Below are 27,097 nucleotides of genomic sequence, written 5' to 3' on the forward strand. Positions count from 1 at the left end.
TCCGCTTCCTTTCTGAAATAGCCAGATTAATTGTCCACGCAGCCTACATGCAACAGCAATGTGGGCACCAGCCTTTTCTTGGGTATTGGTTAATTGGTTATGGTTGTTAATGATTATCTAGGGTTTTTTACTCAGATAAACCATATCGCAAAGTTATGTCTTACTTCTACAAATGGCCATGGATCCACCCAGAAGAGATAGTGATCTTAAACTCTTGCCAACAGAAAATCAAATCAAAGTGCTTCTCACCAATGGAGGGTCAGTAAGAGAAGAAAAGTATATTCATGCCGGTAGAACGGTAGGTCATTTTATTTTCGAACAGGTCAAAGTCATACTGTGTTACATGTAATTTCCAAAGTAAATATACCTTTCTGGAGAAGCTAGAATCAATGTACAATTATCTTTCTGGAGAAGCTAGAATCAATGTACAATTATCTTGTGGATACATATTCGTGTATATACCAGCATCACTAATAAAGGTAACTCAACTGCAACCCAAGCACCAAGCACTGAAAATTCTACAAAGGTAAACGTTGAAGGAATCTAAGAAATGATCAGATATGATATCAAACTTCATGAAAGCTCTTTTGTTCCTTGCTAAATAAAATGGGCAAAAATAGGCCTTTTCATAAATTGTCTTTCTTCCGAGAAGATGAAAGTGACCAATTGATTTTTCTACAAATAAAAGATCAATGACAATTAAAACAACGAGATGTAAAACTCTTACTGGTCTATACTGGCTGTATAGGACACCTCCTTATACCTCTGAAAGCTGCTCCTTCTGAGGAAAATTGGGAGCATCAAAATGTTCACAAGACTTTTTGGAAGAAGAAATATCAAGATCATCAAATACTTTGAGAAGTCCTGGTAGTAGACAGGTTAGAGATGAACTGAGTGCCTGCATGAGTTGCTCATTGCCAAATAAGATTGCTCGGCAACAGTTTCTTGAGTATCTACTCTGCAAAATAGCATAACGAGTGAGTGGCCAAGGTGAAGCTGGAGCTGTGTTAGTCAGATTTCTTATCACTATGACAAATATTCAAGAGAAACAATTTAAAAGAGGAAGGACTTGGACTGACAGAGTGACTCATGTGGCAGAGCATCTGCCTAGCAAGCATGAGCCCCGGAGTTCAAATCCCAGCACCACCAAAAAATTGTAATACATATATATATATATATATATATATATATATATATATGTTCATAAGACAGGAAGGAATAATTTTGAGTCATAAATTCAGAGACTTTCAGTCCATCATTGACTTGACTTGCTGCATTGTTTTGGGCCTGAGGTGAGAGAGACTATCTTGGTGGTGCAAGTGTGTGCAGAGGCTTCTCACTTTATGGTAGTCTGGAAGCTGAGAGGGGGAGACAGGAAAGGACCAGGGCATACCCCCAGTGACCTACTTCCTCCATCCAGGCCCCACTTTCCACACTTCTACCATCTCCAATACAGGTATCCCTTGGTATCTGCGGGTATATGAATCCAAGGAGAGCATTTTTGAGGAAAACAGCACGGATGCTCAGGATGCATAAAGGTCAGTGCTCTGTCATGGATGCTCAGTTCATTTTCCCATAGTACCACTCCACTTCCACTGAAGACATGCTGCTTTTCAATGAAATTTAAAATTCTTAACTTACCACTTTAATTAAGCACATTATGTGTTCTTTTTCTCTTGGGAAGTTTTCCATAACGTTTATTTTTCTTTTGGGGAATCATTTGCTTTTTGGGAGGCATATTTTCACAAAATTAAGGGCAGGGAAACACTCAGCAGATCACACAATGATTTAAACACAACTGATGATAATGTGGGGCTGTCCAAGCTTCTTGCATCCACTGAGCTGTATAATGCATGGGTGGGAATTTAAAATTTTTGTCTCTGAAATTTCCTTTGATTTTTAAAATTTATTGATTAGTATTATTTTGACCATACTTGGTCAAAACCACGTGTAAGAAATCCTTGAATAAGGAGGTCTCACTATAGTCTATTCAAATTTTAAATCCATCGATGGATTAAATCATGGTGAGATCAGAGCCCTCATGCTCTAATTGTCTCTGGGAATGCCTTCACAGACACATCCAGAGGTGTGCTTTACTAATCTCCTAGGTGTCTCTTAGTCTAGTCAAGTTGACAATCAAGATTATCCATCACAGGAGGTTTTGACTTGAAGGAGCTCATGGCATGATATGGAAGATAATTCATTAGTGGAAATAAATCACAGGAAACACTAAATACCTTAAGAAAAATTCTAGTGAAGTACTACCTCAGCTGTGGAGACCTGAGAAGACTATTTCAAGGGTGGATATAACATTTGAATCTTTTTAAGGAAAACTATTGTGTTCCAGTGTTGCTTGAAATATAATTGAGAGAAAAAGGAAATATACTTTATTGGTTTTGACAATATAGTAACTTTCTTTCACTAATTTGCAATAAACAAAAAATAAAAAAAACCTAAGGAACATTTAGAAAAACTATCTCTATTTTAAAATATTCTGAGTTTATGATCTTTGGCATTTAAGAATAGCTTGCTTATATTTTTCATGAATTTCTGATATCTGAAAGCTAACATGTTCCTCTTGACAGCCAAGTCAACCACAGCCAACTTTTCATGGATTAGTTTACATTAGGTTTCAGAGAAACTGAGAGGTTATATGTGGGCATAACCTAAATTCCTACCTCATAAAAACAAAACAAAAAAAAAACCAGGCAAGTTGAAACCATAATGTTCTCTTAAAAATGAAGCAAGCAAGTATTTATAAGCCATTAGCCATTAGTATAAAAACAGTGAAAGTCATTTTCTGAGAGTGAAAGGAATAAAGAAGGTGGAATGTTGGCCAAAGCCTGGTCTGGTCAGATAAAGACAATTTTCAGATCCGCCGAACTCTATAAAACAGCTGGGTGTCTTTGCAGTTATAGGAAGGGTCTCACTTAGTATACAATTAGAAGATTTAACATTTGGCTTTGAGAGTATCACACAAACACAGTGAAACATCTGCTGATTTAAAATTTATTTTAACTGTATTCATTTGTTTATCAAACATTCATCCAATAATACCAGGCATTTTTTCAGTTGAATGAAACAAAATTATGTGTTTCAAGATTTTCATAGTTGAGTAGGTGAGACATCAATAAAACTGATGTGATCCATACTAAGTTGGAGATATGACATAGGGAATTCAGTGACTTGTGAAATAGGGAGGTCCTATTTCTTTTCAATCAAATCTGTATGTATTGGAATACAGCTAAGAGTGAAATATATCATATGGATAACTCTGAAACTGAGCAATGATGATCAGACTGGGAAAAAGGGAAGTGTCTTTCCATTTAATTTTTTTAGGCATTTCCCTTTTCAATGATCAAAGACAGCCAAGAAAATTAATACCAAAAGGCACCAAGTCTGGGCTTTGTTACTTAGTATGTTTACAAGAAGCATGGAATGAAATTATGAAAACCCTGATTTTTCCTCTCGCATATTTGTCACAAAGAAGTGTTTGAGTTCCATTTTCTCCTTGCTTGTCACAACACAAAATTTGGAGAGACTCTGACTCTGTTCTTCGCTTCTGAAAGGTATCTTTCACAAGTGTTTCAGGCTATAATTATTCATTATCTTGATTTTTAACATTTTATGGCCAACCAAACAACCTCAAGGCAGGAGAACAAACATTCTAAGAAAAATGTCCAAGGAATGCAACCAAAGTCAGATTCTCAGTCATTTTTTTCAATGGTATCTTTTACACATTTGTATGGGATAGATCCCCAAATAGCACCATTAATTAATTACCTGGCTGAGATTTTTGGCAGTTGTGGCATATAGTATGAGTAATGGAGAGAGGGGAAGAGAAAGTTAAATAAAAAGTTTTAGAACCAATTAACTCTAAATCATTAATATTGAAACCAAAGCCTCTTTGTGATTATCAGTTTTTGGTTAAAACATATTTACAGAACATCTACATGGTGCTTTAGTTGTAGGACCCACAAAACCATATTCCTGTTTAAGAAAAACTCATTGCTTGGAGAAAGGACATCTATGGAAGATAACAGAACTGTAACAGAAAACAGAGGGTTTAGAAGCACAGAATAATCAATGACTAACACTGCCTGTGAAATAATTCATCTAATAAAACACACAGAGTTTTCAAAACAGTGAAAGAGAAAATGCCATTTTTAGCTCATGAGAATGGTCTATGGCCTGCTATGTAACCTGACAAAATTTGCAAGGTATTCTATGATTTAGTTTTAGGATGAGAGATTTCATATTACTTCATATTACAATTTTTCGAATACCTTCAGAGAGTCACACACTTTAGTGACTGAAATACAGTGCAATATTCTAAGTTTATGCTTGTATTAGAATAGAAAATACATTCTAAATCATCAGAGTAGGTTTTCCCCCCCATGGAATTTAATGTAACTACTTTAATTTAGGATGAAGAAAAACACAGTCCTTATTATTATTGTTATTATTATTAGTTAGCTATCTTTTCCTCTACCTTTGTCTCTATTTCTACCTATCATCTTTATATTTTTTGTAAGATAGATTCATGCTCCAGATGTAGGCGGAAGTAGAAAGACAGAGTTTGAAGAGGCTTTATGCAGTTGGATCAATCAACCAACCAATCAACCAGCAAAGGGATAGGAAGAAGAGAAAATATTTCTGGGTGGGTCAGTGAGCATCATAACAGAAACAGAGGGTACACTGTGTAGATCAAGAGTTTTTAGTAACAGGACTCTATTTTTAAAATATATAAGGTATTCACAGGGCAAGAAAAGAGAGCGGTTGTCAGAATGTGGACACTTATAATCTTGGGCAGCTGGGGTAGTGAACTACCCTGCTTCAGTGGCCCAACGCTTGCACCTTCAGCCTCCTGCTAAGATTCCTCATTGTCTGACTAAGGATAAAGAAAGGAGGGAAGCCCATTGATTTAATCCACACTGGTCAGAAAGAGGTGGATCTGAGAGTCAAAAAGAATACCCAGTACAATAAATTATATTGTATCCAGATTACAAATGGTCAGGTAAGCCAAGCAGGAGAGTTTGATCTTATCCTACAGACAATAGGAGACAGAGAAAATGGAGCAGCAGTTAACATGATCAGGTTATATTTTTTTCCAAAATAACTGGTGATTGTGTAGAGAGTAGATGTCTGTACAATGATAGGATAAAGCAGAGAAACTGGTTCTGCACAGTGTTGTGAAAGTCCAGTGGAAAATGGAGCCCTAAGTGAAAGCGATGGCAGGAAGAATGGACAGCTGGTGAGAGGAGACAATGTTGACAGGACTGTGTGCAGGAGTGGTGGTGGTGGGGTGGCTGGATAATCTAAACAGGATTCAGTTACTCCACGGACAGAGGATATAGGGTGCCACTGGAGTCATGGGAAAATGGGAGGTGGCGTATACATTTCTCAAGGACTAATCTTTTGTGAAATTGAAGATTATCTGCTCACAAGAGAGAATTTCAGCCCCAAGGAGAAAAGAATTTCTAACGAAGGTTAAAATGTGACCAACTCTGCCTATGCTGGGATAATACTTGTCTGAGTTAACTGAGAAGACTTTGGAAGTAAGTGATTTCTCTTTCACATGGACATCTGCTTAGCTCTTATTTGTTGCCCTGAGAAAGTGTTTATGGATTTTGGGGCATACACAGACAGCAGTGAAACAGCTAGCGTCTGTACTCACAGTGGTTATGAGCACAACTAATTGTAATAAGAAATAGCTACCACTTTTTAGGGCCAGCTTTGTGCCAAGTTTTGTCGCCTTATGACAACAGCATGGCAAATTCTTTATTTATACTCTATAAATGACAGAAATGAGGAAGTTGCATAACATGCTCAAAGCCACACAGATAGGAAGCAGATGTGTTAGAGGACAAGCCAATGGTATTGGCTGTTTTTTTTTTTTTTGAGACAGGGTCTCACTATGTAGCCCAGGCTTGCCTCGAACTCATGATCCTCCTACCTTAGTCTCCTGAGTGCTTGAATTACAGACTCTGGTTGCTAATGTAGGTTATATGAAAATATTATATATTGGGTACAATTATATATTAGACAATTGTATGATTAGGGCTAATTATTTTAAAAAGAGATTGGTTGGACTCTATTTTAGATCTTAAGAATGTTCATTCCGATACAGAGTTTCTGAAAACAGTATTTTAATTGCATTTTTTTGTTTTTAGAAAGTTTGGGGTGAGGTGAGTTAAATTCGTAGTTGAGAAGAGAAGAAAGATGCTGACCTGAGGGAGTTATTCTCCAACTGGAGTTTGGGTTTTTAAGGCAAAGACCCAGCGCTTTATCATCATGCTTCCTTGAAAGAACCCGATATGCAGTCTCGAACATGTTCTGTTCAGCAAGTATTTGTGGAATGAACACATGGGAGGCTGTCTTCAACAGTGTTTCCTTTGGAGTGTTTTGTCCTCAACGAGGTGGGAGACAAGTGCCAGAACTCTTGCCATTGGGCTTCATTAACACCGTAATGTGAGTCACAATGGAAGATGGTTGTCACACAGGGACAATCAAACAATTGCAGTGCAAGAATGATGAATGGAGTCAACCTGAAATGATTTTGTTTAGAGCTTTACAAAGTTGGGTAGAGCTGGTTCCAGTTGGCCTGGATGGGACGTCACACAGATTAAAAATAGACTTTCTTAATAAGGAACAATAGGTTACATTCATTTACCAAGACAGACAAAAGAAGATAAATGACAGACTTTGGGGTGGGTATGAACCTTAATCCTATTTAAGAGCTCAATTACACCCTGCAAGTTTTCAGGGTGTAATTGAGCCAGTTTTCTGCTTTCATGGCCATTCTGCTATTCAGTGAGAACTTAAAAATAGAGATTTATAGAGTTGGGAATAAAAAGATTTACATTTATATACAAAACACAAAATTTTTAATGTTTTATATAGAGTATGGTAAAGTTTAGAAATACAAGAATAATTTGTTTACACTATTACAGTCCTTTACAACTTCTGAAACAAATCATATTCTTTTTAACTGTCAAATCTGTTACTGTTATTCATAAAATATTCAGACATAAGGATTTGTCTTGACAGGCAAATACACTCACTTTTAACGAAATAATTTCTTTCTTATATTATCAAAAAATTATGTCTCCTCTTACACATAGCAGATTGTCCAGAAATCTAAGTCTAAATCCTTTTTGGAGTTAATTTCAATGATTTTAATATTTTAATATACATGAGAAGCCACACTAGTACTCAAATCAGTCTAAGCTGAGTTATTAAGTGTCTGAGTTGGGACATCCACGTGCCTGGGGCCAAGATGGGTCATTTAGTTCACTTGGTGGGTTCTACTCTTCACAGATCTCAAGAAAATCTGTATGATTGAATCTATCAACATTTTAGATCATTTGCTTTTAGACCACGGTTTTTGCTATACAGCCCAAACTGGCATCAGACTTGCAATCTTCCTGCCTCGGGAATGCTGGGATTAGAGATGTGTGCCTCCACAAAATCTATCAACTTTTTAATTTGTGCTCCATCAGTGTAGAAATGATTTAAAAATATTGTGAAATAAAAGATGCCCATGTTCCCCTCTCCTATTGAACATAGTCCTGGAATTCCTAGCCAGAGCAATAAGGCAAGAAGACGAAATAAAAGGAATACAAATAGGTAAAGAAACTATCAAAGTATCCCTATTTGCAGATGACATGATCCTATACCTCAAAGACCCAAAAAACTCTAACCCAAAACTCCTAGACACTAAAACAGCTTCAGCAATGTGGCAGGATACAAAATCAACTTACAAAAATCATTAGCTTTTCTATACACCAACAATGAACAAATTGAGAAAGAATACATGGAAAAAATTCCATTTACAATAGCCTAAAAAAATATCAAATGCCTAGGAGTAAACTTAACAAAGGATGTGAATGACCTCTACAAGGAGAACTACAAACCTCTGAAGAAAGAGATTGAGGAAGACTACAGAAGGTGGAAAGATCTTCCGTGCTCATGGATTGGTAGAATCAACATAGTAAAAATGGCTACACTACCAAGAGCAAGCTACACGTTCAACACAAAATTCCCATCAAAATCCCAATGACATTCATCACAGAGATTGAAAAATCTACCCTAAAATTCATTTGGAAATACAGGAGACCGCAATTAGCCAAGGAAAAAGAGCAATGCTGGAGGTATCACAAAACCCGACTTCAAACTATATTACAAAGCCATAGCAATAAAAAACAGCATAGTACTGGCACAAAAACAGATATGAAGAGCAGTGGAACAGAATAGAGGACCCAGATATGAATCTATACAGCCGTGCCCACCTTATTTTTGACAAAAGTGCCAAAAACATATGATGGAGAATAGACAGCCTCTTCAACAAATGTTGCTAGGAAATGAAAACTGAAAACTAGATCCATGTCTATCATCCTGTACTAGTATCAAGTCAAAGTGGATTTAAGGATCTTAACATCAGACCCAAAACTCTGAAGTTAGTACAGGAATACTCTGGAACTAATAGGTATCGGTAAGGGTGTCCTCAATAAAACCCCAGCAGCTCAGCAACTAAGAGAAAGGATGGACAAATAGAACTTCATAAAACTAAAAAGCTTCTACACAACAAAAGAAATGGTCTCTAAACTGAAGAGACCACCCACAGAGTGGGAGAAAATATTCACTGGCTATACATCAGACAAAGGACTGATAACCAGAATATACAGGGAGCTCAAAAAACTAAACTCTCCCAAAATCAGTGAACCAATAAAGAAATGGGCAACTGAACTAAACAGAACTTTTTCAAAAGAAGAAATTCAAATGGATAACAAACACATGAAAAAATGCTCACCATCTCTGGCCATAAAGGAAATGCAAATCAAAACCACATTAAGATTCCACCTCACCCCTGTTAGAATAGCTATCATCAAAAACACCACCAACAGCAGGTGTTGGTGAAGATGTGGAGAAAAAGGAACCCTCATACACTGCTGTTGGGAATGCAAGCTAGTGCAACCACTCTGGAAAACAATATGGAGGCTTCATAAAAAACTAAACATAGATCTGCCATATGATCCAGCAATCCCTGTCCTAGGAAATGCCACTCAGGTTACTCCACAGGCACTTGCATACCCATGTTTATTGCAGCACTATTCATAGTAGCCAAGTTATGGATTAAGAAAATGTGGTATTTATATACAATGGAGTTTTACTCAGCCATGAAGAAGAATGAAATCTTATCATTTGCAAGTAAATGGATGGAAGTGGAGAATATCATTCTGAGAGAGGTTAGCCAGGCTCAGAAGACCAAAAATCGTATGTTCTCCCTCATATGTGGACTTTAGAACTAGGGCAAAGGCAGTGATGTTGTTGGACTTGGGTCACATGCTAAGGGGAGAGCACATACGGAAGGAATGGGGATAGGTAGGAAACCCAAAACTTGAAAGTGTTTGATGTCCCCACTGCAGACGAGTTAATACAGTAACCTTAAAGTGACAGAGGTCAATATGGGAAGGTGACCGGGAAGCAGTGAAGAGGTCGGATAGAGATGAATCAATTTGGGTTATAACACACTTGTGCATGGAAGCAACGCTAGGAATCTTTCTGTATAGCTACCCTTATCTCAATTAGCAAAAACGCTTTGTCTTTCTTATTATTGCTTATGTCTTCTCTTCAATAAAATTGGAGAAGAGGGCAAAACGGGTTCTGCCTGGAAGCGAGGGGGACGGGGGGAGAAGAAGGGGATATAGGGCAGGATGGAGAAATGACCCAAGCAATGTATTCACAGATGAATATGTGAATAAAGAGAAAAAAAAAGAAATAAAAAATCCCATTCACCACAGACACACAGACACACACACAGGTGCGCACGCACAGACACACACATACACACAAATAAAATATGCAAGAATAAATTTAACCAAACAAGTAAAAAAATCTCTACAATGAAAATTTAAAACAATGGATGAAATTATTGAGGTCATATGCACAAAAACAACAGGACATCCCACATTCAGACAATCTCTAAGTGCTTTGAGTGAAGGCACTAGAAATCATGACATCTTTTCTTAGCTGACACTTGTACCTTCATTGTTGCTTTTAAATATCACCAAATAATGTGCTTCAAATTTGGTGGCAAACATTCAATCTGTTTTTACATTTTTATAAAACATTTTCATGGTACAGAACACATAAGACAGTATTGAGAAAGATCAAAAGATTTTTTTAAGAGCACATAATTTCACCAATCCAAGTCTAATGTTTCATGTTTCTCATCTGTCCTTACTCATGCTGCCATAGTACTGTTAAACAGTTATAATCATAGCATAGAACATGAAAAAATACTGATTTTTCTCTAATACAGTTGTTCATAATTATTTTTGAAAGTATACTACCAACTATAAGCATCAAGTATGTCTATTTCTGACTACTGAATAAGCTACTTAGAATCAAAAACAAATTTTGATAAATATTAACAAGTTTCCAAAAATCATTTCTCAGCACAATGACCAATGTTTAATTCTTTTTCTTCACAACAAAAATTGTGTTTGCTGTGATTTGTAAGTGCAGAGTCTTATTCTAAGATACTGCAATATTATGTCACAAACCCATATATTTTTCTTAACTTTGAGCATGATAGATTTATTGTTCAGGAACTCAACAATAGCATATTCCCAGACATTGATGAGATTTGTACATTTTAGATATTAATGAAGTATCTACCTTAAGTTAGAATTTTGTGCTAAAATAGGCAGGAGAGAAAACATAACTAAAATGTCAACTCACCAGCTTTTTCCTTCTCTGAAATACCTGGAATAGCCTGAAAAAAACAAGAACAAAATTACTGTTTTACAAAAAGAAATGTTAAATAACATCCTTCAGAATAAAAACACAAAGTATCTTAAATGCAGTAAAAATGAAATAGATCCTGAAAATAGGATATAAACTTTGTAGAACTATCATTGAGGTCACTAAATCTATTTGTGACAGCTATATATCATCACTTCTGAAGACAGACATACATCTTCAGATACATCCATATTATTTTTAAAAGATAAATGAGAGTAAAAATGCTCTAAATTTTTGTAGTTCAGTCCTATTTTGGGGAGGCGGAAAGATCAAATTATTTGATCATTTTCTGGACATTTCAAGTCTCTGTCCTCTTCTTTATCTTCTTGAATGAGCTATCTTGCCTCTCAAGAATCAGTGAGGATAATCCATTTACGTCACAGGATTACTGAAGGAACTGAATGTAGTAGCTTCTATAAAGTTTTCATGCCAAAAAGAGCTACTCTTACTATTTGCTACTGTGGGTATTGACTAAGATGTTTAAATTCCATTTATCACTGCCATTATTTTAAAGATAGAGTTCAGAATAAGACATTTCAAAAGCATAAATTATAAAGCATAGCTTTCTAGTGCTATTCTTTAGGACAGGTTGAAGAAGCTGTTTCATTGAAGTGAGAACCAGACTGTACATAATATAGTCAACATAGAGGAGTTAACTTGTACTGAAAGTCTTGTATAAATCTGTCTAACCCACTGGGATTTGATGCCTCCCACCACATGACCACTGACCCTAGAATAGTTCTGAAAGTGATGCTTTCCTTGTCTTCAGGAGAAAAAGTCTACAGAATTGGGGCAAGAAATGCACACCGAAATGGGCACTTTATGTGTGTGAGAGAAAGAGAGAGAGAGGTCCAAGTGTACGTTTGTTATGGATCAGTCCAGGAAAATAGCATCAATCTTCTTTTTCAGATATATCAAATATTGAGATGCTTATAGTTTCATGAGATGATTACTGCTTAGATCATCACCTTAGGAAGTTAGGGGATCTTGAGATTGATGCAATTGTGCAAATAAAGTAAAGATTCCTGGTTAGATTAAAAAAAATAGAGAAGGAGTTTGTTCTGGGAAGACTGATCCATTTTGAAAGTATGTTTTTACTTAATCTATCTACATTTAGTTGTTCAGCAGTTGTTCTTTGGAGGTAAACATTGACTCCACATTCTGCCAAAGTTGTAGCCATGAAGAGAATATCAGGTTATTATATGGCAGCGGGAGGATTGATCCCAAAGACCATGGCATCAAACAGATGTCGCAGGCTTCCAGTATTTTCCTAAGCATTGTTTCTTAATTGCTATGCTGTTTCCTTCTTCAAGAACTGATCCAACACTTTGGAAAAGCTATTTCCTCCTTTTAGAAGAAAGTTATCCTATATTTTTGATGTTTTTTTATGTGTGTATTTTGAAAAGGCTTTAAAAATGGAGTTAAATCCATATTTTGTGTTCTATGTTAAGTCTTGCTCCCAAATTTACTTTTGACCAGAGGAATTAAATTAAATTTTTCTCTTTGTGAAAAACAGAGAACTCCTTTCATTGTTTGAGAAGGTTATGGAGGTTGGTGATATGCAATTAAAGAGTTCATTGAGGAGTTCCTCTGTATAAAAATAATACATACAAGGTGCTTAGTAAGTGTAAGGCATAGTTTTATACTTCTGCCTGCATAAATTTATTCAATCCTGAAAACAACCCTCTGAAGTCCTGGAAATTATAATAACTTTTGTGTGGTCACACCAACAGTAATGGAAACCAAGATATACCTACTGTTGTTTTAGCTTCTGAGGCTACATTAATCAGGGCATTCTGAAATAAAGGAGAACAAGTTTGGTAGGTTCTGTGATATGACATTGACCCAAATCAGAATATTGGTGCATGAATATCTTTCTAGGACATTTAGAAGTTATTTCAGTTATCGCTGAATTCTTTTGCTAAGGCAGTTGAGACAAATTTAACATCTTGCCCAAATCATCAGTTGACTAGAAACAAAGACAGGCCTTTCTTGTATTTTATATAATTACAAAAACATGTACCTTTGCATGTATATATAATACAATTACAGTCATTGAGTTGGGTTATAAAGGAAAAACACTCTAGCCTTCTTATGTCCAACACCAGCATTTCACATGGTCAATGTCAATTGCTCTGGAATCTCACTCGTTCTGCATGATTCTTTACACTATCAAATCTTACTTCCATCAAGTAACTTCAATGGCCATATACCATGTGTAGAAAAGAGAGTAAAAGTTTAATGTACATAGAACTTAATAACTTCTCTTTTAAAGTAAGACCACATAGTAATAACAGCTAGGTAGCTTTTGGCTGATTTTTCTTTGAGGGTGAATTGTTTCTCTAGAAAATGATTTATGGATAAATTGATTAAATTTGTGAAACTTCCCAGAGATGAAAGGCATCAAAGCAATTAGAAAATACTGATACTTTGTTTTCAGTTAATTAAAGCTATGTCTTGCTTCTTAATTACATGCTGTGCATTATCCTAGGTACAAAAACTCTCAGCAGAGTTTTTTTTTTTTCCTTCTGGAATTCACAATTCAGTTGACAATGATGCAAGAAAAGAGAAAGGATAGTCTCATGTAGTGCATGTTGAATGACCATGCTCACCTCTGTCACTGGTGTAGCATTTAAAGAAATGTGGAGATACTAGACAATTAAGAAAAGCCAGGTGGAAATGGAATAGCATCGAAGCCTTGGAAGGAAGCATCATTTAGGAGATTCTTACCTTTGACTTCTGAGAAGGAGCATGGCTAGATTTGGGTCTATGTCCTGAAGTCCCATAGTGTTCTATCTATTTCTGGGCTTAGAAAGAAACTTCCCATGAAGTTTCTTGGTGTATACTTTAATATCAAGTAGGTGTTCACCCAAAGTTTGTAGAAATAACATACCAAATGCATATTTGTATATATGTTTAATAAGTAAGTATGACTATTGCTTATGAGAAATCTCCCTTTAAAAGCATATTTTTGAATTTGTTAGGGGCTGTGGCTAATAGCTGCCATATGTTTCATTTGAACTGCATCCTCAGGAAGTGATTTAACATTTCTGGCAATAAAGCAATTAAATGGGATTTTCCTGCTGGCCATATGGGTTCACTGTAACTTCATATTTTCTTCTCTCATTTCTCAATGGAACAAAGGAAAGTCTACTAATAACTTCCAAATGAGCAGGAAAAATCATTTTAGTCTTGTTATTTTTCTCTGTGATATTCAGATTATAGAAAACAATCTTTTCTATGTCCCCCCCACACCCTACCACCATGTATTGATGTTCTAATAACTTACGCATAGAAAGATTTTTAAGTCGACCAGTTAAGGTGTTTTATACTTGAAGTTTTAAGAAGTCATTGAAAAGAAAAAGTAAAAGAGAAAGAAACAATTTCCTTTCTCTCAATGAGATGTTTTAAAGCTGTGTGTGGGAGCTTAGGCTGTGTGCACTTCTGTGTGTGTTTTGGGGAAGAGAAATATGGCTAGGGAAATGCTGATTTTAATATGACTTGTGGATGTCATAGACATCTGTTGCTAGGAGAGTTTTCTGCACTTGCAGGAGGACCTCAACCTGACACCTTTCAGGAATTTACAGCAATCACACAGACGCTTCCAACATAAACAACAACTTAAGTAATAGATGTAAAGTGACAATTGCAACATTCTAATTAATCTGATTTCTTTTTGATGATTTTACGTGGAAAAGATGATTTTTCTTTATTACACGTCATTTTAATTATATGCTATTTCACTTGTATAAAATACTTTCTTTTTTAGTTCATTAGAATGAGTACCATAGAACCACTTGTAAAGGTCAATCCCTTCAAACAATAGGCAGCTATGAGAGTAAAAGATATCCTATCCCTTAGGTTCTATGGAAAGACAACTTTTTTTTTTATAGTATTCAATAAAGCCCTTGCATTAATTTTGGGCCTTCTTTATTTATAGGCACTGCTTATTTGGGATGTTTCAAATATCAGAAATGATCACATAAAAGTGTCTGGAATATTCTGTTTTACTTTAGAGGAATTTCCTCCATTTGCCTTTTAAAAATAGTTTAATTCATAGAATTAATGACAATATAATTTATTTACTTCCTTTTAAAACACACAGTTTTGTTTTCAAAAGTATTTATATGAAACTTCAAGATGTATAATTATGTACATAGAAATGAAAGGAAAATATCTTTCTGTGTGAGAACAGTCTGGGTCTCTGATGAGGGCACAAGAGTCCGATGTTGGCACAGTGGGTGATGGGATGAGTTGGAGATTCACATTTGGGCAACAGGAACCGTTTAGGGATTCATATTTTGGGGGAAGACATGAAAGGAAAAAAAGGAAGGAAAGAAGTTTCATGGGAAAATGGGTTTGTTGCCTCTTTTCCTTATTTTAAGACTCTTTTGAAACCATCCCAATCTATGATATGACTAGCTGCTCAATAGTTTCGGTTTTCATTCACTTGAACAAAGAAGTGTACATTGAAAAGCTAAGTGTGATTGGCAATCTCATATCATGCATTTTGGTTTACCAAGTATATCTCAGCTTTGACAGTTATCTTTTGTTTGTTTCATTGAAAATATAGGTTCTTCTTGGTGGAAGAGGACTTAGATGTCATTTGGCTGTGCTTCTCGAAGTTCTGTTCTTCAAAGACTACCTTTATAATTTCTACTACATATATATAAAATCTGTAACTAAATACATTAAAAATAAAATTTAAATAAGTTTCTCTCTTTTACTTGATTTGTTCTATGTAATGAAAATAAAAGTCTTGATTTTTTGATCATATCATTCAAAATGTACACTAAAATAGCTACCAAAATTGCAGATGTTTATCTCTGTATCAGCTGATGCATCACTAGTAAAGTAGCATGCTTTGGAAAGCACTGCTCTAATTCTTGCTCTGTCACTTTGCATGTGGGAATACTGTAATCCGGACAGGTTAAATGAATTGCCTAATGCTACAGGGCTTTGATGGCAAAATTGGAATTATACCAGAATCTAGAACTTCTATCTCCATCTATGATATCATTATTAATAAGACCGAAGAAGTCAAATGATCACCATGTCTGTATTCCTCCCTGTATTCATGATTCCAATGTAACTTAGTTTTTAACGAGCTAATAGTAAGTAAATGGAAGCTCAGTTTCAGAAAGAAGATGTTTATCTTTAAGGAAACTGCACACCACACATCGCCTTAAATTTGCAAATTATTCAGAATTTTGCATGATGAGTTATATATGATAGCCACTTAGAAATACTATTTCAAGTTAGCTTTTTATTTTTTTCTTAAGCCTGACCTATGAAAGTTCACAATTAAGGAAAATCACAGACACGTAGACTTATTTTCGGTAAACCTTATTCTCAAGGTAGGTAACTTATTCAGAGAGCAGTTGATTCATCATGGTTATTTAGACTTCCAGTTGGATAATGTCAAGAAGTAATTTGTCTACCTTTTGCTGTTAAACCTATGCCATTTCTGTTCTTCCTAGTAACCCTTATGTCTGATAATGTATCATTTCATTTTGTCCATTCCTTTACTCTTCTAGTCTGAGTCACAAGTATCTCTTTTGAATGCTGACTTCATTTCCCTTTAGTATATACTAAAAGTGGTATAGCTGGATCATAAGGTGTTCTGTTTTTAGTTCTTTAAGGAAACTATTGTTTTCCACAGTGGCTGAACTCATTTGTATTCCTATCAATGGTATATAAAGGTTTCTTTTCCTCCATATCCTCACCAGCATTTGTTACTTTCTTATTCATTTATTTATTTATTTACTTAGTTACTAGCCATTCTGAATGAGTGAGTTTAATCTGAATGTAGGTTTGATTTACTTATTAACCATTTGTATTCCTTCTTTTGGGAACTGTCTGTTCAGATCAGTTGCCTACTTATTGACTGGTTTACTTGTTTTTCATTTAAGGTTAACTTTTTTAAGGTCTTTATCTGTTTTGAATTAGTAATCCTCTGTCAGAGGAATAGCTGACAAAGACTTTCTCCCATTCTGTAGGGTGACTTTTTACTCTGTTGATTATTTCCTCTACTATATGAAGCTTTTCAATTTAAGGGCAGAGCACTTACCTTTAAGGTTATTAGAGTCCTAGTCAAGAAATCATTCCCTATGACTATGTTTCAAAGTTTCAAGTCTTAAATTAAGATCAGTTGATTTTTGTACATAGTGAGAGATAAGGATCTAGTTTTTGTCTTCTATATATGGATATCGAGTTTTCCCAACACCATTTGTTGAAGAGGCTGTCTTTTCTCCCATATGCATTTTTAGGAACTTTCTTGAGATCAGGTGACTGTAGATGCCTGGGTTTATTTGTGGGACTGCTATTCTATTCTATTGGCTTATATGTCTGTTCTTAAGGCAATACCATGCTTGTTTTGTTGCTATGGCTCTGCAGGGTAACTTGAGGCCAGGTATTGTGATACCTCCAACATTGTTCTTGTTGCTCAGGATTGCTTTGACTATTTAGGGTCTTTTTGCTTCCATATGAATTTTCAGATTTTTTAAATTCTGTCATTAGTCTTTTGATGGGAATTGCATTGAATCTGCAGAGTGATTTCAGTAATATGGCCATTTAAATAATATTAATTAATAAAAATTTTTAATGAGATTTATCACCTATTGAACTTCTATAAACCAAAATGAATTTTTTACATGATACAGAGATTATACATGTATAATATATATATATATATACATTATATCATGTATAATAATATATATAACATATATATGTTATATATAATAGCATGTTTTAATAAAAGTATCTATACTTCTTTTAAATACTTTAAGGTATTTGTTAATGGTTTAGCAGATATGATATCTAGTTTACAAATAAAATAATTGGCATTGTGAACTTATTTTGTATATTTATACTTAGATTCTTAGAAGGCTGAGATAAAATACTTTACTCATATCCATCTTGGTCAGGTTAGTTACTACCAATTATATTCAAATATAAGCTTAAAGCCACTTCAAAAATCTACTAATATTCTCATAGTCTCATAACTTGCAAGTTAAAAACCTTTGGTAGAAGTAGGCCTCTGATAGAAACTCAAAACCATTACCATTAAATCAGAAGAGCAAAACAGAATAGATTGAAGCTACTTAGATGATATGCATAAATCGGCCTATGACAAACTGTAACTGAGTTGTTCACTGAATTGGAATTTATTCTTATCAAATATTGCCTCATATAAGTGGGTTCTTGGCTGGGACCCAGAAATATTTTTCTTACAAAGAGATATTCACTATACTGGTAATCACTGACAAACTTGATTTGAAATATGTGTCCTATGTACACTGTAACTCATAACACCCATGACTCCAGGATCAGTTACAATACAGATTCTACTTTGCCTGAAAGTAAAGCTTTTCTAATGTTCTTCTGGTCTAATGAAGCTTATCATTGCAGGCCAAAAGTAGATAGAATCCTCTGAAAGTGACTGGAACTAAGGAAAAAATTTGGGATGGAAGAAGATAAATAGAAATGGAAAAAATAGCACAAGAACTTCCTGAAATGAGAATGCTAATAAAAATATTTGATGCTTTCAAAGTTGTAAATAATGCTAACATTGAGAACTTTCTGTTCTTTGAGGATGGATGCTTAGGTAGAAGACATGTCCTTGTTATCATTTCTGACTCTCATGTCTGAATCAATATCTAAAATTGTTGGAGATCTCTACCATGTGATGGGTTAATTTAGAGGTGAAATTTATGTTAGGACCTTTCAACCACTTGCTTTTGGGAACATGATAAATATTCTAGAAACTCTCTCCCCAAATTATAAGATCTTGGACCCCAAATCAATTTCTGTTACTATACAGGTGACCTGAATCACCACTTCTTTTCTGCTGATTTCCATATGTCCTTCAGATTTCCTTTTTATCTGGTTCTTCCTCTAGGAAGGCTGACCTGGATGGAGGAGGTGATCATATGCTCTATTTGCCTTGGATAATTTTTGTTAACCTAGACCTGATCAGTTTAACATTTGTCTCATAATTTTTATTTTTGATGATATAAAGTATTAATAATTGCATTAAAATGAGCCAGGATAGGTTTGCATTTCCAGATTTTATAATCTAGTCTATTATCATGTGAGGTGCATGTACAGAGAACAAAGCTCTCACTTTAACATGTGGTTAAAGCTGAAAGATAGCCAGGAGATGATAGACTTTTCTTCCCCTGAACTTTTCCAGATGTAATTTAACAAACTCTCCCCCCTTTCAAGAACAGCTTGCAGGTTAACAAAGTATACTGCTAATTCCTGATTCTTGGTGCTGATTGAAGAGTCTGATGATGATGCCGACTTACAGGTCACTTGCTACCAGGCAGCTGAGTTCTGGTGCCTGTTAGCAGCCTGTAGGAAGGCAGTGTAGGGACAGTTTATGTGAAATACAGAGCTGGAGCAGTTCTGCCTTAGAGTGTAGAGTGGTAGGGTTGTTCTTTTTTTTTTTTTTTCAGTACTGGGGCTTGAAATCAGGAACTCAGGGCCTTCATCTTGAGCTACTTCATCACCCCTATTTTTGTGAAAGATTTTCCAAGATAAGGTCTTGCAGTTTGCCCAGGCAGGCTTTGAACTGTGATCCTCCTGATCTCTGCCTCCTGAGTATCTGGGATTCTATTAGGCGTGAGCCTTGGCATCCAGTGGTATGTTTTCTTGCATGGTGTTTATCTACGAGGGTGATGTAATTGTTGAACAGCATGCTTGTTTTTTTCAGGAATTAAAATTAATTTTAATAACCCATTTAACTGTCAGAAGTATTCCAGTTTGGATAAAAAGTTATAAATGAGCCTTTGTATAGAACCTATCAACAGGATTTCATGTCCCCTGGCTTCCAGGTAAGTTGGGCCCATCACAAGTCCCAGTTAGAGATAAAGGGGGTATAAGAATGAAGTTAGAACATTTATTCCCCTGGACATCCCAACAGTCACAGTTATCTTGAACTGGTTGTGTCTTTTCATCCAAGTCATTGCTTTTCTTAAGGCAGCTGACTTTGCAGATTTTCTGTATAAGTTTTGTAAATTGATGCCTTCTTTGGGCTTTTGGGCCTTGGGGTGATCAGAACTCAATTGTTACCCAGTCTCTTGTTACTGCCACTGTTCCTGTATCTCTCCCATCCCATATCTCTGTACAATCTTTGTGTGACTAACCCCTTCTCAAACAATCCTAGCTCAAGTGTTTCTTCTGTGTTCTGTTGGATTCATACTTGCTAAACTACTGCTCATTTCTCTCTTCTATGAACAAGCATTAAAATTCCCTCTCTGTTCTTCTCTTCCTCCTATGAGGAGGGCAATAGATTATAATGAGTAAAAAAATCTTAAGAAAAAGTGGTGCCTCCTTAAATTCTTAGTTCCAGAAAATTCCATTTTAAAATGAATCAGTGCATTCTGAACCTTCTGTGAAATGTAATTTACAGCAGTGACATATTTTCAACTTATGCTAATGATGAAAATATTAGATTCATCAAGTACAAGGAAGATTAAATAATAATAACCGTATGCATAGGTGGATGAATTGTTAATCAGGAAGTATGAAACCAGTAGGGTCCAGACTGAATAGTTGTTTTCTATAGTAAACCCATGAAATGTATTTGTACATCAAACAAAAAAAGTAAAAACTTTATAGAAAGGTAGGTTAAATGGAAATTACACATAACTGTAGAGGATAGATTAAATTTTGATTTCATCACTAAGTAATCATTTTATGTATTATATTTTCAAAAATATTTACAAAAGCTGGGTAGAATATAGGAGATGGGGAAGGAAGAAAATGCACTAGAATCCTAGAAGAAAAGACAGAGATGAAAATACCACATTCTGTACTTTTTTTGGCCAATATCACTGAGGCATTTATGCCTTGTCTAACTTGGGTGTGTGGATGGAGGGTGGGAAGGGACGGAGAGGACCTGGATTAAAGGTATTGACAAACTGGGAAGATCCACAGAAACACAGAGTATAGCAGTTCCTTCTTTACAGGTGGTTTCACTTTCTAAGGTTCTAGTTACCCAAGATTGATCACAGTGTAAGAATATTAAATGGAAAATTCTAGAAATAAGCAATTCATAAGTTTAAATTGTCGATTGTTGTGGGTAGCATGATGAAATCTTGCATTGTCCTTATCCATCCAACTTCATCTTGCCTAAGATGTGAATCATCCTTTTGTCCAATGTCTACATGATTTATATGCTGTGTGTTACATAGGAGCAGTTTCAGTTATCAAATCAACTGTAGCAGTATCACAGTGCTTGTGTTCAAAAGTAACTCTCCTTACATTTAATAATAGTAGTGATGCTGCCAATTTGTGTCTGCCAAAGAGAAGCCATTTGTGACAGTTGAGAGTGGAAAAACAGATAAAGCAACATCAGATAGATAAGTGGTGGTCAAGAAATAGTCCAGTTATAGCAATCAAAGGGTCATCATTCTGCAAATATTGGGTAAAATGCTTCAATGACATACAGATTAAGTACCATTTACGAAGAGGAGACTGAATGCTCGCTTCATGCCAGGCTCTCTTAGAAGTCTTAGATTTCTATAAGTCATACACGACTCACTTCAACTAATATAATAACACCCTTCAGATACTATCATTGCTCCATTTTATATATGAGGAAAGCAAGTGATAGAGAGACAAGATTATTTACTTGAACATTAGAAAATGCCTAACCTAAGATTTTAACCAGGGTTTTTAACCCAGGTGAAGGTTTTGTTCTTAAGCGCTACTCAGCCCAATTTCTCTTGGATTTTCATGTTTTTTTTTTCTTTCAATGCCTTGCACTGTGGATAAAAATAGAAAAATAACTAAGTTGCCAAAGATAGTAATTGGTATTTTTTTAATTGCTGGAAACAAAATAAAACAAAATTAACTGACTTAAAGGAGGAATTGAACTCTGATTATCCTTGAAATGTCTAATGTGTAGATGCAAGAGCTTTTAGAGGACCAGTGATCTGTAACACAAAAGTTAAGCCCTGGACACATTTTTCTTTTCAACATGTTGGTCTCAGGCTGGCTATGCTTCTCCCCCTTTCCTTATAAATCTGGCATTACTGGTTAAGAAAGACATTGAGAACATAAAGTGTTTCTAAAATAAGATACCTAAGTGGTTTAGTGCTCTTTAGTAGCAAAGAGAATGTCACCTTCTGCCATGAGGTCCTTTCCTTCCCTCATCCAAAGCCCTTTTAGATGAAAATCACCATTAAATGAGGTATGAGTGAGGGGGATAATTCATCTAGCCCTCAAAAAACTGAAGGGCTTTCTGAGATTTCTCTATTTTTAAAAATAAGAAACTAATATACTGTTAAAATTGTTATTTGCAATGTCTCCTGGTAATGATTCACACCAAATTCACATAATCCAGATGAAAGAGGTGACCTATTTTTAAGTATCTTTTATAGGACTTCAGCAAATGTGCAACACTCTCTGTTAAGTCTATTTTTAACTTCTAAAAGTATTTTCTTTAGTATTTGGGTCAAAACTACATTAACAAATAATACTTTTTCATGAATTCTTAACTGTGGGAACCTTGTGAACTAGAAAGTTAGAGATTTATTGAGGTAGACCTGAAAAATATTTATATTAGAATGCCTTATTTCATTGAGGTTTTGAAGACGCATTTTTTTTGCTTCAAAGAACTATAATTTTTTCCTTTATTAAAAAAAAATCAAAGTAGAAAATAAATCAAAATTGTTTCATCAAATGTCTTAATTTTTTTTTTTCTTTTTGGTGGTTCTAGGGGATTAAACTCAGGGCTTTGTGTTTCCTATGCAGGTGTTCTACCACTTGAGCCACACCTCCAGGCCTTTTGCTCTCCTTATTTTTGAGATAGAGTCTTGCTTTTTGCCTGGGCTGACCTCAAATCATGACCTTCACAAGCTCTATCTCCCAAGTGGCTAGGATTAGAGGAGTGAGTCACAGTGCTTGGCTAGCTTTAATATGTTAACCAGAACATTTAAGACATTATCTACTGCCTGCTTTAACTGGTACCCATAGTTGAATCCTCTTGATCATTTTAACTTTGAAACATAAACAAATAGCTGTTGCTAAAATAAACAAATAAGTCTTAATTGTTTTAGCTCTGCTTTTGAAAGCTTTTTGCTCTACTTAAAGTGCAAACACTTTGAGGGCAAGGCCTGAAGTATTCTTACCTGTTTGTATCTCTGTCAAACTTTCTTACTTTGTTGGACACAAGCTATTACATTGACTGTCAATTACAACTTTGGACTTCATATAGATTTGTTCTACTATATAATCAAACCCAGTTTAGGGTTTAAACTGCATAGTTAGAGACTTCAGAACTAGTGCAAGAACCTTAGAAAGGTTAAATATTTTAGATTAAAGTTTTCTTACTTACAAATTTTGGCTAGTCTTTAAAGTTATAATTTTGAAATAATTCTTAATCTGTGTTGAAATGTCTGTTTCTTTTGGAAAAGTCTGTTGGTAGAAAACTTAGCCCAACTGGAACCATGTGAATTCTAGGAAGTAATATGTCTTTACCGTATGGAAACCACAATACCCAGAGAGCTTACTGTGACGTTTTCCAAATATAGCCACAAATTCTTTCATGCTTATTCCTTTAAAAGGAGAGCCCTACTTACCTTCCTTAATAGACTCTGACAGAAGTGACACTGCATTAAAACACACTGTAGCTTCCTTCTTGGTCTCTCTTTGGAGGACTTGCACTGAGGCAGGCTAGCTGCTATGTCATGAGGATGCTTAAGCAGTGCTGTGTGGTTTATATGGCAAGGAAGCAAGGCCTCCTGCCAACAGCCATGTGAGCCAGCCATATTGGAAACAGACCTGCAGTCGTGGTCAGCCTTTAGATACTTGGCCACAACCTCCTGAGATGTTTAAATGGAATCACCTAGGCAACTCCTAAATTTCTGACCCATAGATACTGAGTGCAATTTCAAATGTTCAATGTTGTTTCAAGGTGCTAGATTTGGGGGTAATTTCTTATGCACTAACAAGGAACTGCTATTTTTCATATACATCTGCAGAGCTATGTCCAAACTAAAAGTCATCTAATTCCCTAGGGAATTAGGTGTTTTAAAGCTCCTTTAAAAGATAGTTTCAGATTTAAAGACTTTAATTTATCCCTCATACAAAGAATCACAAATTTCTCCTGTTGAAAGTAAATAGCATTTTCTTTTGTGTCAGACCAAATGGAAAAAGCAGAAAGCCAGCCACTGGTCTTTGTTGTAATTTTTTTTTCATTATTCTGTACAGTGAATCATTCTGCTTGAATTGATAGTCATCATTTATTATTTTATATTTATTGAGCTCTCATGTACCTTCAAGTAAAAATAGAAACTTTATAGAGCGTAATAAAAATTGATTCCCACCCATAAGAAACTTACATTTTCTATATGCATTTCACTAGTTGCTGATATTATTTCCTTTGGAAAATATTTTTCTTATTATAAAGTAAATACAATTTAGAGATTTTTGAAGATAAGGAAAGATGACCCCATGCCATGTTAAGTAAATCAGTCCAGCAAGGTGACCTGTGCATCTGTGAAATAACTAATGTGCCTCAATATCTCAATGCCTTTAACTCCTCGGCTGAATTAGAGACACCAGAAGATGCAACTGAGCCTGGTACTGAGTTCTGTGACTGTGGAACAGTTAATGCAGATTCTGACCAAAATTGGATTTTTAAAAATTCTTACTTCAGAGCAAGATCTCACTGTGCGTTTTTTTTTTAAATTGAATTTATTATTGCTGTTGTTCTTTCTCAAATATGCTAATAAGGGAATTTCCAGATACCACTAAAAATAAACTCCAGTCTTTTAGTAGCTCATATTATGGAGGAACATGCAGTAGACATGCGCTTAAAATTCTTTCAGAGTAAGGTTGGATAGGGTGGTACATGGTTTTAGTCCCAGCTACTCTGGTGGCTGAGGTTGGAGGATCAAGGAAAAAGCATGAGACCCTATCTGAAAATCAAACTATAAGCAAAAGGACTTGGGATGCAACTCAAATGGTAGAATATTTGCACAGCAAGTATGAAACGCTGAGTTCACTCCCCAGAAGTGAAATAAAAAGTTCAAACTTTATCAATATAAATATAATAAATAAGTAATAAATATAAATATAAATAATAAGTAATATAAATATAAATATAAATAATAAATAATAAATATAAATTTAATAGCTTTAGTTTACTTTTTTTTTTCTGAGTTAATCTGAGTAAATCCTTAATTTCAGACCAAGGATAAATGATGTTCTTTTACTTGTGAAATGAAAATGGAAGATTATTATTAATTTTCAGAGTATAATCTTATTGTACACTCTGTAGATGCATAGACTTCACTAAACTTGAAAATTTGGGATTTAAAGCAATCAAAATGCAATTGGAATTGTGTTTTCCTTAGTGAATCTCAAAGATGTTCTATTTGTGTGCATAGCATGTTTGTATTTTCAAGGTGACTACTGGAGTAAGTAGCCTTTTGTCAAGTAACATTTGACAATACTTTGGTGATAATCTGTAAAGATTATTTAATATAAAATAATCCAAATGATTTTAAACACTAAATGCTTACAACTGTTTTGAGTTTCTTGAAATTATCTAGGCATATAAATTAATATTAGTAAACAGAGACACTGTTTTCTATGTGGTTAATTTATATTTCTTTGTTGTATCCAACAAAGAAACTGGGAACAGGGTTTATACCAAACAAATTTTTTTTCTAGAATTCTGCAACTGGTGGCAGTTATTTTATGAAACAACTGGGAAGAAGGGAAACAAGAAAAAAGGAGATTTCAGAAGTTGAGTTTTTGCTGGTATGGTTTGTATGGAGTTCTGGAAACCTGGGATGGAAACAGAAGTGAGGGTAAATGAGCTTTTGGCTTACAGAATACAGCCAGTTCCTTAAAGAGGCTGTTGGATTACTTCATGCACAGCAAGAAGGGATAATGTAATAGAGTTATTTTACTTGCTTCCCATAATCATAGTAAATTGTGCAACACCAATACAACAGTTCCTAAACACTTAAACATGTTCTGGGACAATAATTTTGTACACACACAGAGAAAAATCTCAGAGGGCCATAAATGCTGTTATGCCACATAAAAGGGGCTTGAGTAGTGGGTGGTTTCTGAAGCCTGATCATAAGGTAGAAACATAAACAAAGCAGGCTGTCAGGGAGCAATTCTCAGTAAACAATTAGACTTTCATGTGAACACAAACAGCTGCTGGAAACCTTTGGAAAATGCTGGAGAGATTTAAGAATTCATCGAAAAAGAACTTTTGGCACTGTCATGGACAAAAGTCAGGACAGAGTATTGCCCAGGAGACACAGGATCTAAGGGGAAAGACTGTTTTCTTGTATCACATTTAAAAACATGTAGTGCTTTATATATTTATTCAAAATTAAAATAAAAAAGTTGCTCTGTCAACCAATCATTCAATATATACTAATGACAGTATTGCATGAAAATAGGAGGATAATAAAAAGGATGAAATATAAGATCTAAGAAAAAGAAAAACATCTCCACATGCAAATTTTGCTACAGATTCAAGAGAGAATCAGAAACATTTGATAGCAAGAGGATTCAGCTTTTTACTTAAGGAAGGATTAAACTTAGGACATCATCCTCTGAGCACCAGCTGACTGCTTCTCAAAAGTGTGGGATGAGATAGTGGTAGAATATCCAAAGGCTTCTAAACAAGTAGAGTGCTTTCCTTATCTGTGGTTTTGTTCTCCATGGTTTCAATTACTACCAGTCAACATCTGTTTGAAGGTATTAAGTGGAAAATTCCAAAAAGAAAGAATTTATAAGTTTTAAGTTGTGTGCTGCTTTGAGTAACATGAAATCTCACACTATGCTGCTTCATCCTACCAGGGATGTGAATCATCTCTTTACCTGAGAGCCCATGTTGTATATGATATCCACCCATTAGCAACTTAGCAAGGAAAAAAAGTGGAATGTATATGTAGGGTTTTGTAGTATCTGAGGTCTCAGGTATCCAGTGGAAGGAGGGTCTTGGGATGACTCCCTCACACACAGGGCGGTGGCTACTGAATATATAATTATGATGAAATCTTGCCACTCACAACTCATAAGTCTCCTACCAAGTTCCCCATCCCAATGGGAGCCAATTTATTAATTTAGACGAGCAACACTTTGCAGAATGCGTGTGCACTCATATTTGGAATTAATGGGATTTGGATTCAGAGTCTTGTACTTGCTAGATAGTCACTCTAATAATAGTCTTGTCTTTGTGCCCTACTGGCCTGGACTATGAGCCTTCTATTTATGCTTGCCCAGTAGCTGGGATCACAGGTAT

General features: G+C 35.2%; 1 protein-coding gene across 7 annotated transcripts in view; it reads right to left on the reverse strand.

The window, feature by feature from the left end:
- The window catches only part of Dlc1 (DLC1 Rho GTPase activating protein), a 359,328-nt gene that overhangs the window by 167,119 nt on the left and 165,112 nt on the right, over nt 1-27,097 (reverse strand). For 3 of the 7 annotated variants that reach the window (XM_074054724.1, XM_074054723.1, XM_074054725.1), the window contains exons 5-6: nt 12,567-12,605; nt 10,747-10,780 (exon numbers count right to left, since the gene is read on the reverse strand). In XM_074054724.1, coding sequence (XP_073910825.1) covers nt 10,747-10,780; nt 12,567-12,605 — 73 coding nt within the window. Of the gene's footprint in view, nt 1-1,211; nt 6,605-10,746; nt 10,781-12,566; nt 12,606-27,097 lie in introns of those variants that run through there. The other 4 variants (XM_020167594.2, XM_020167599.2, XM_074054727.1 and 1 more) reach the window with 3 other exon arrangements.

Source organism: Castor canadensis, chromosome 14 (genome assembly GCF_047511655.1).
Source record: "Castor canadensis chromosome 14, mCasCan1.hap1v2, whole genome shotgun sequence".
Taxonomy (NCBI): Eukaryota; Metazoa; Chordata; class Mammalia; order Rodentia; family Castoridae; genus Castor; species Castor canadensis.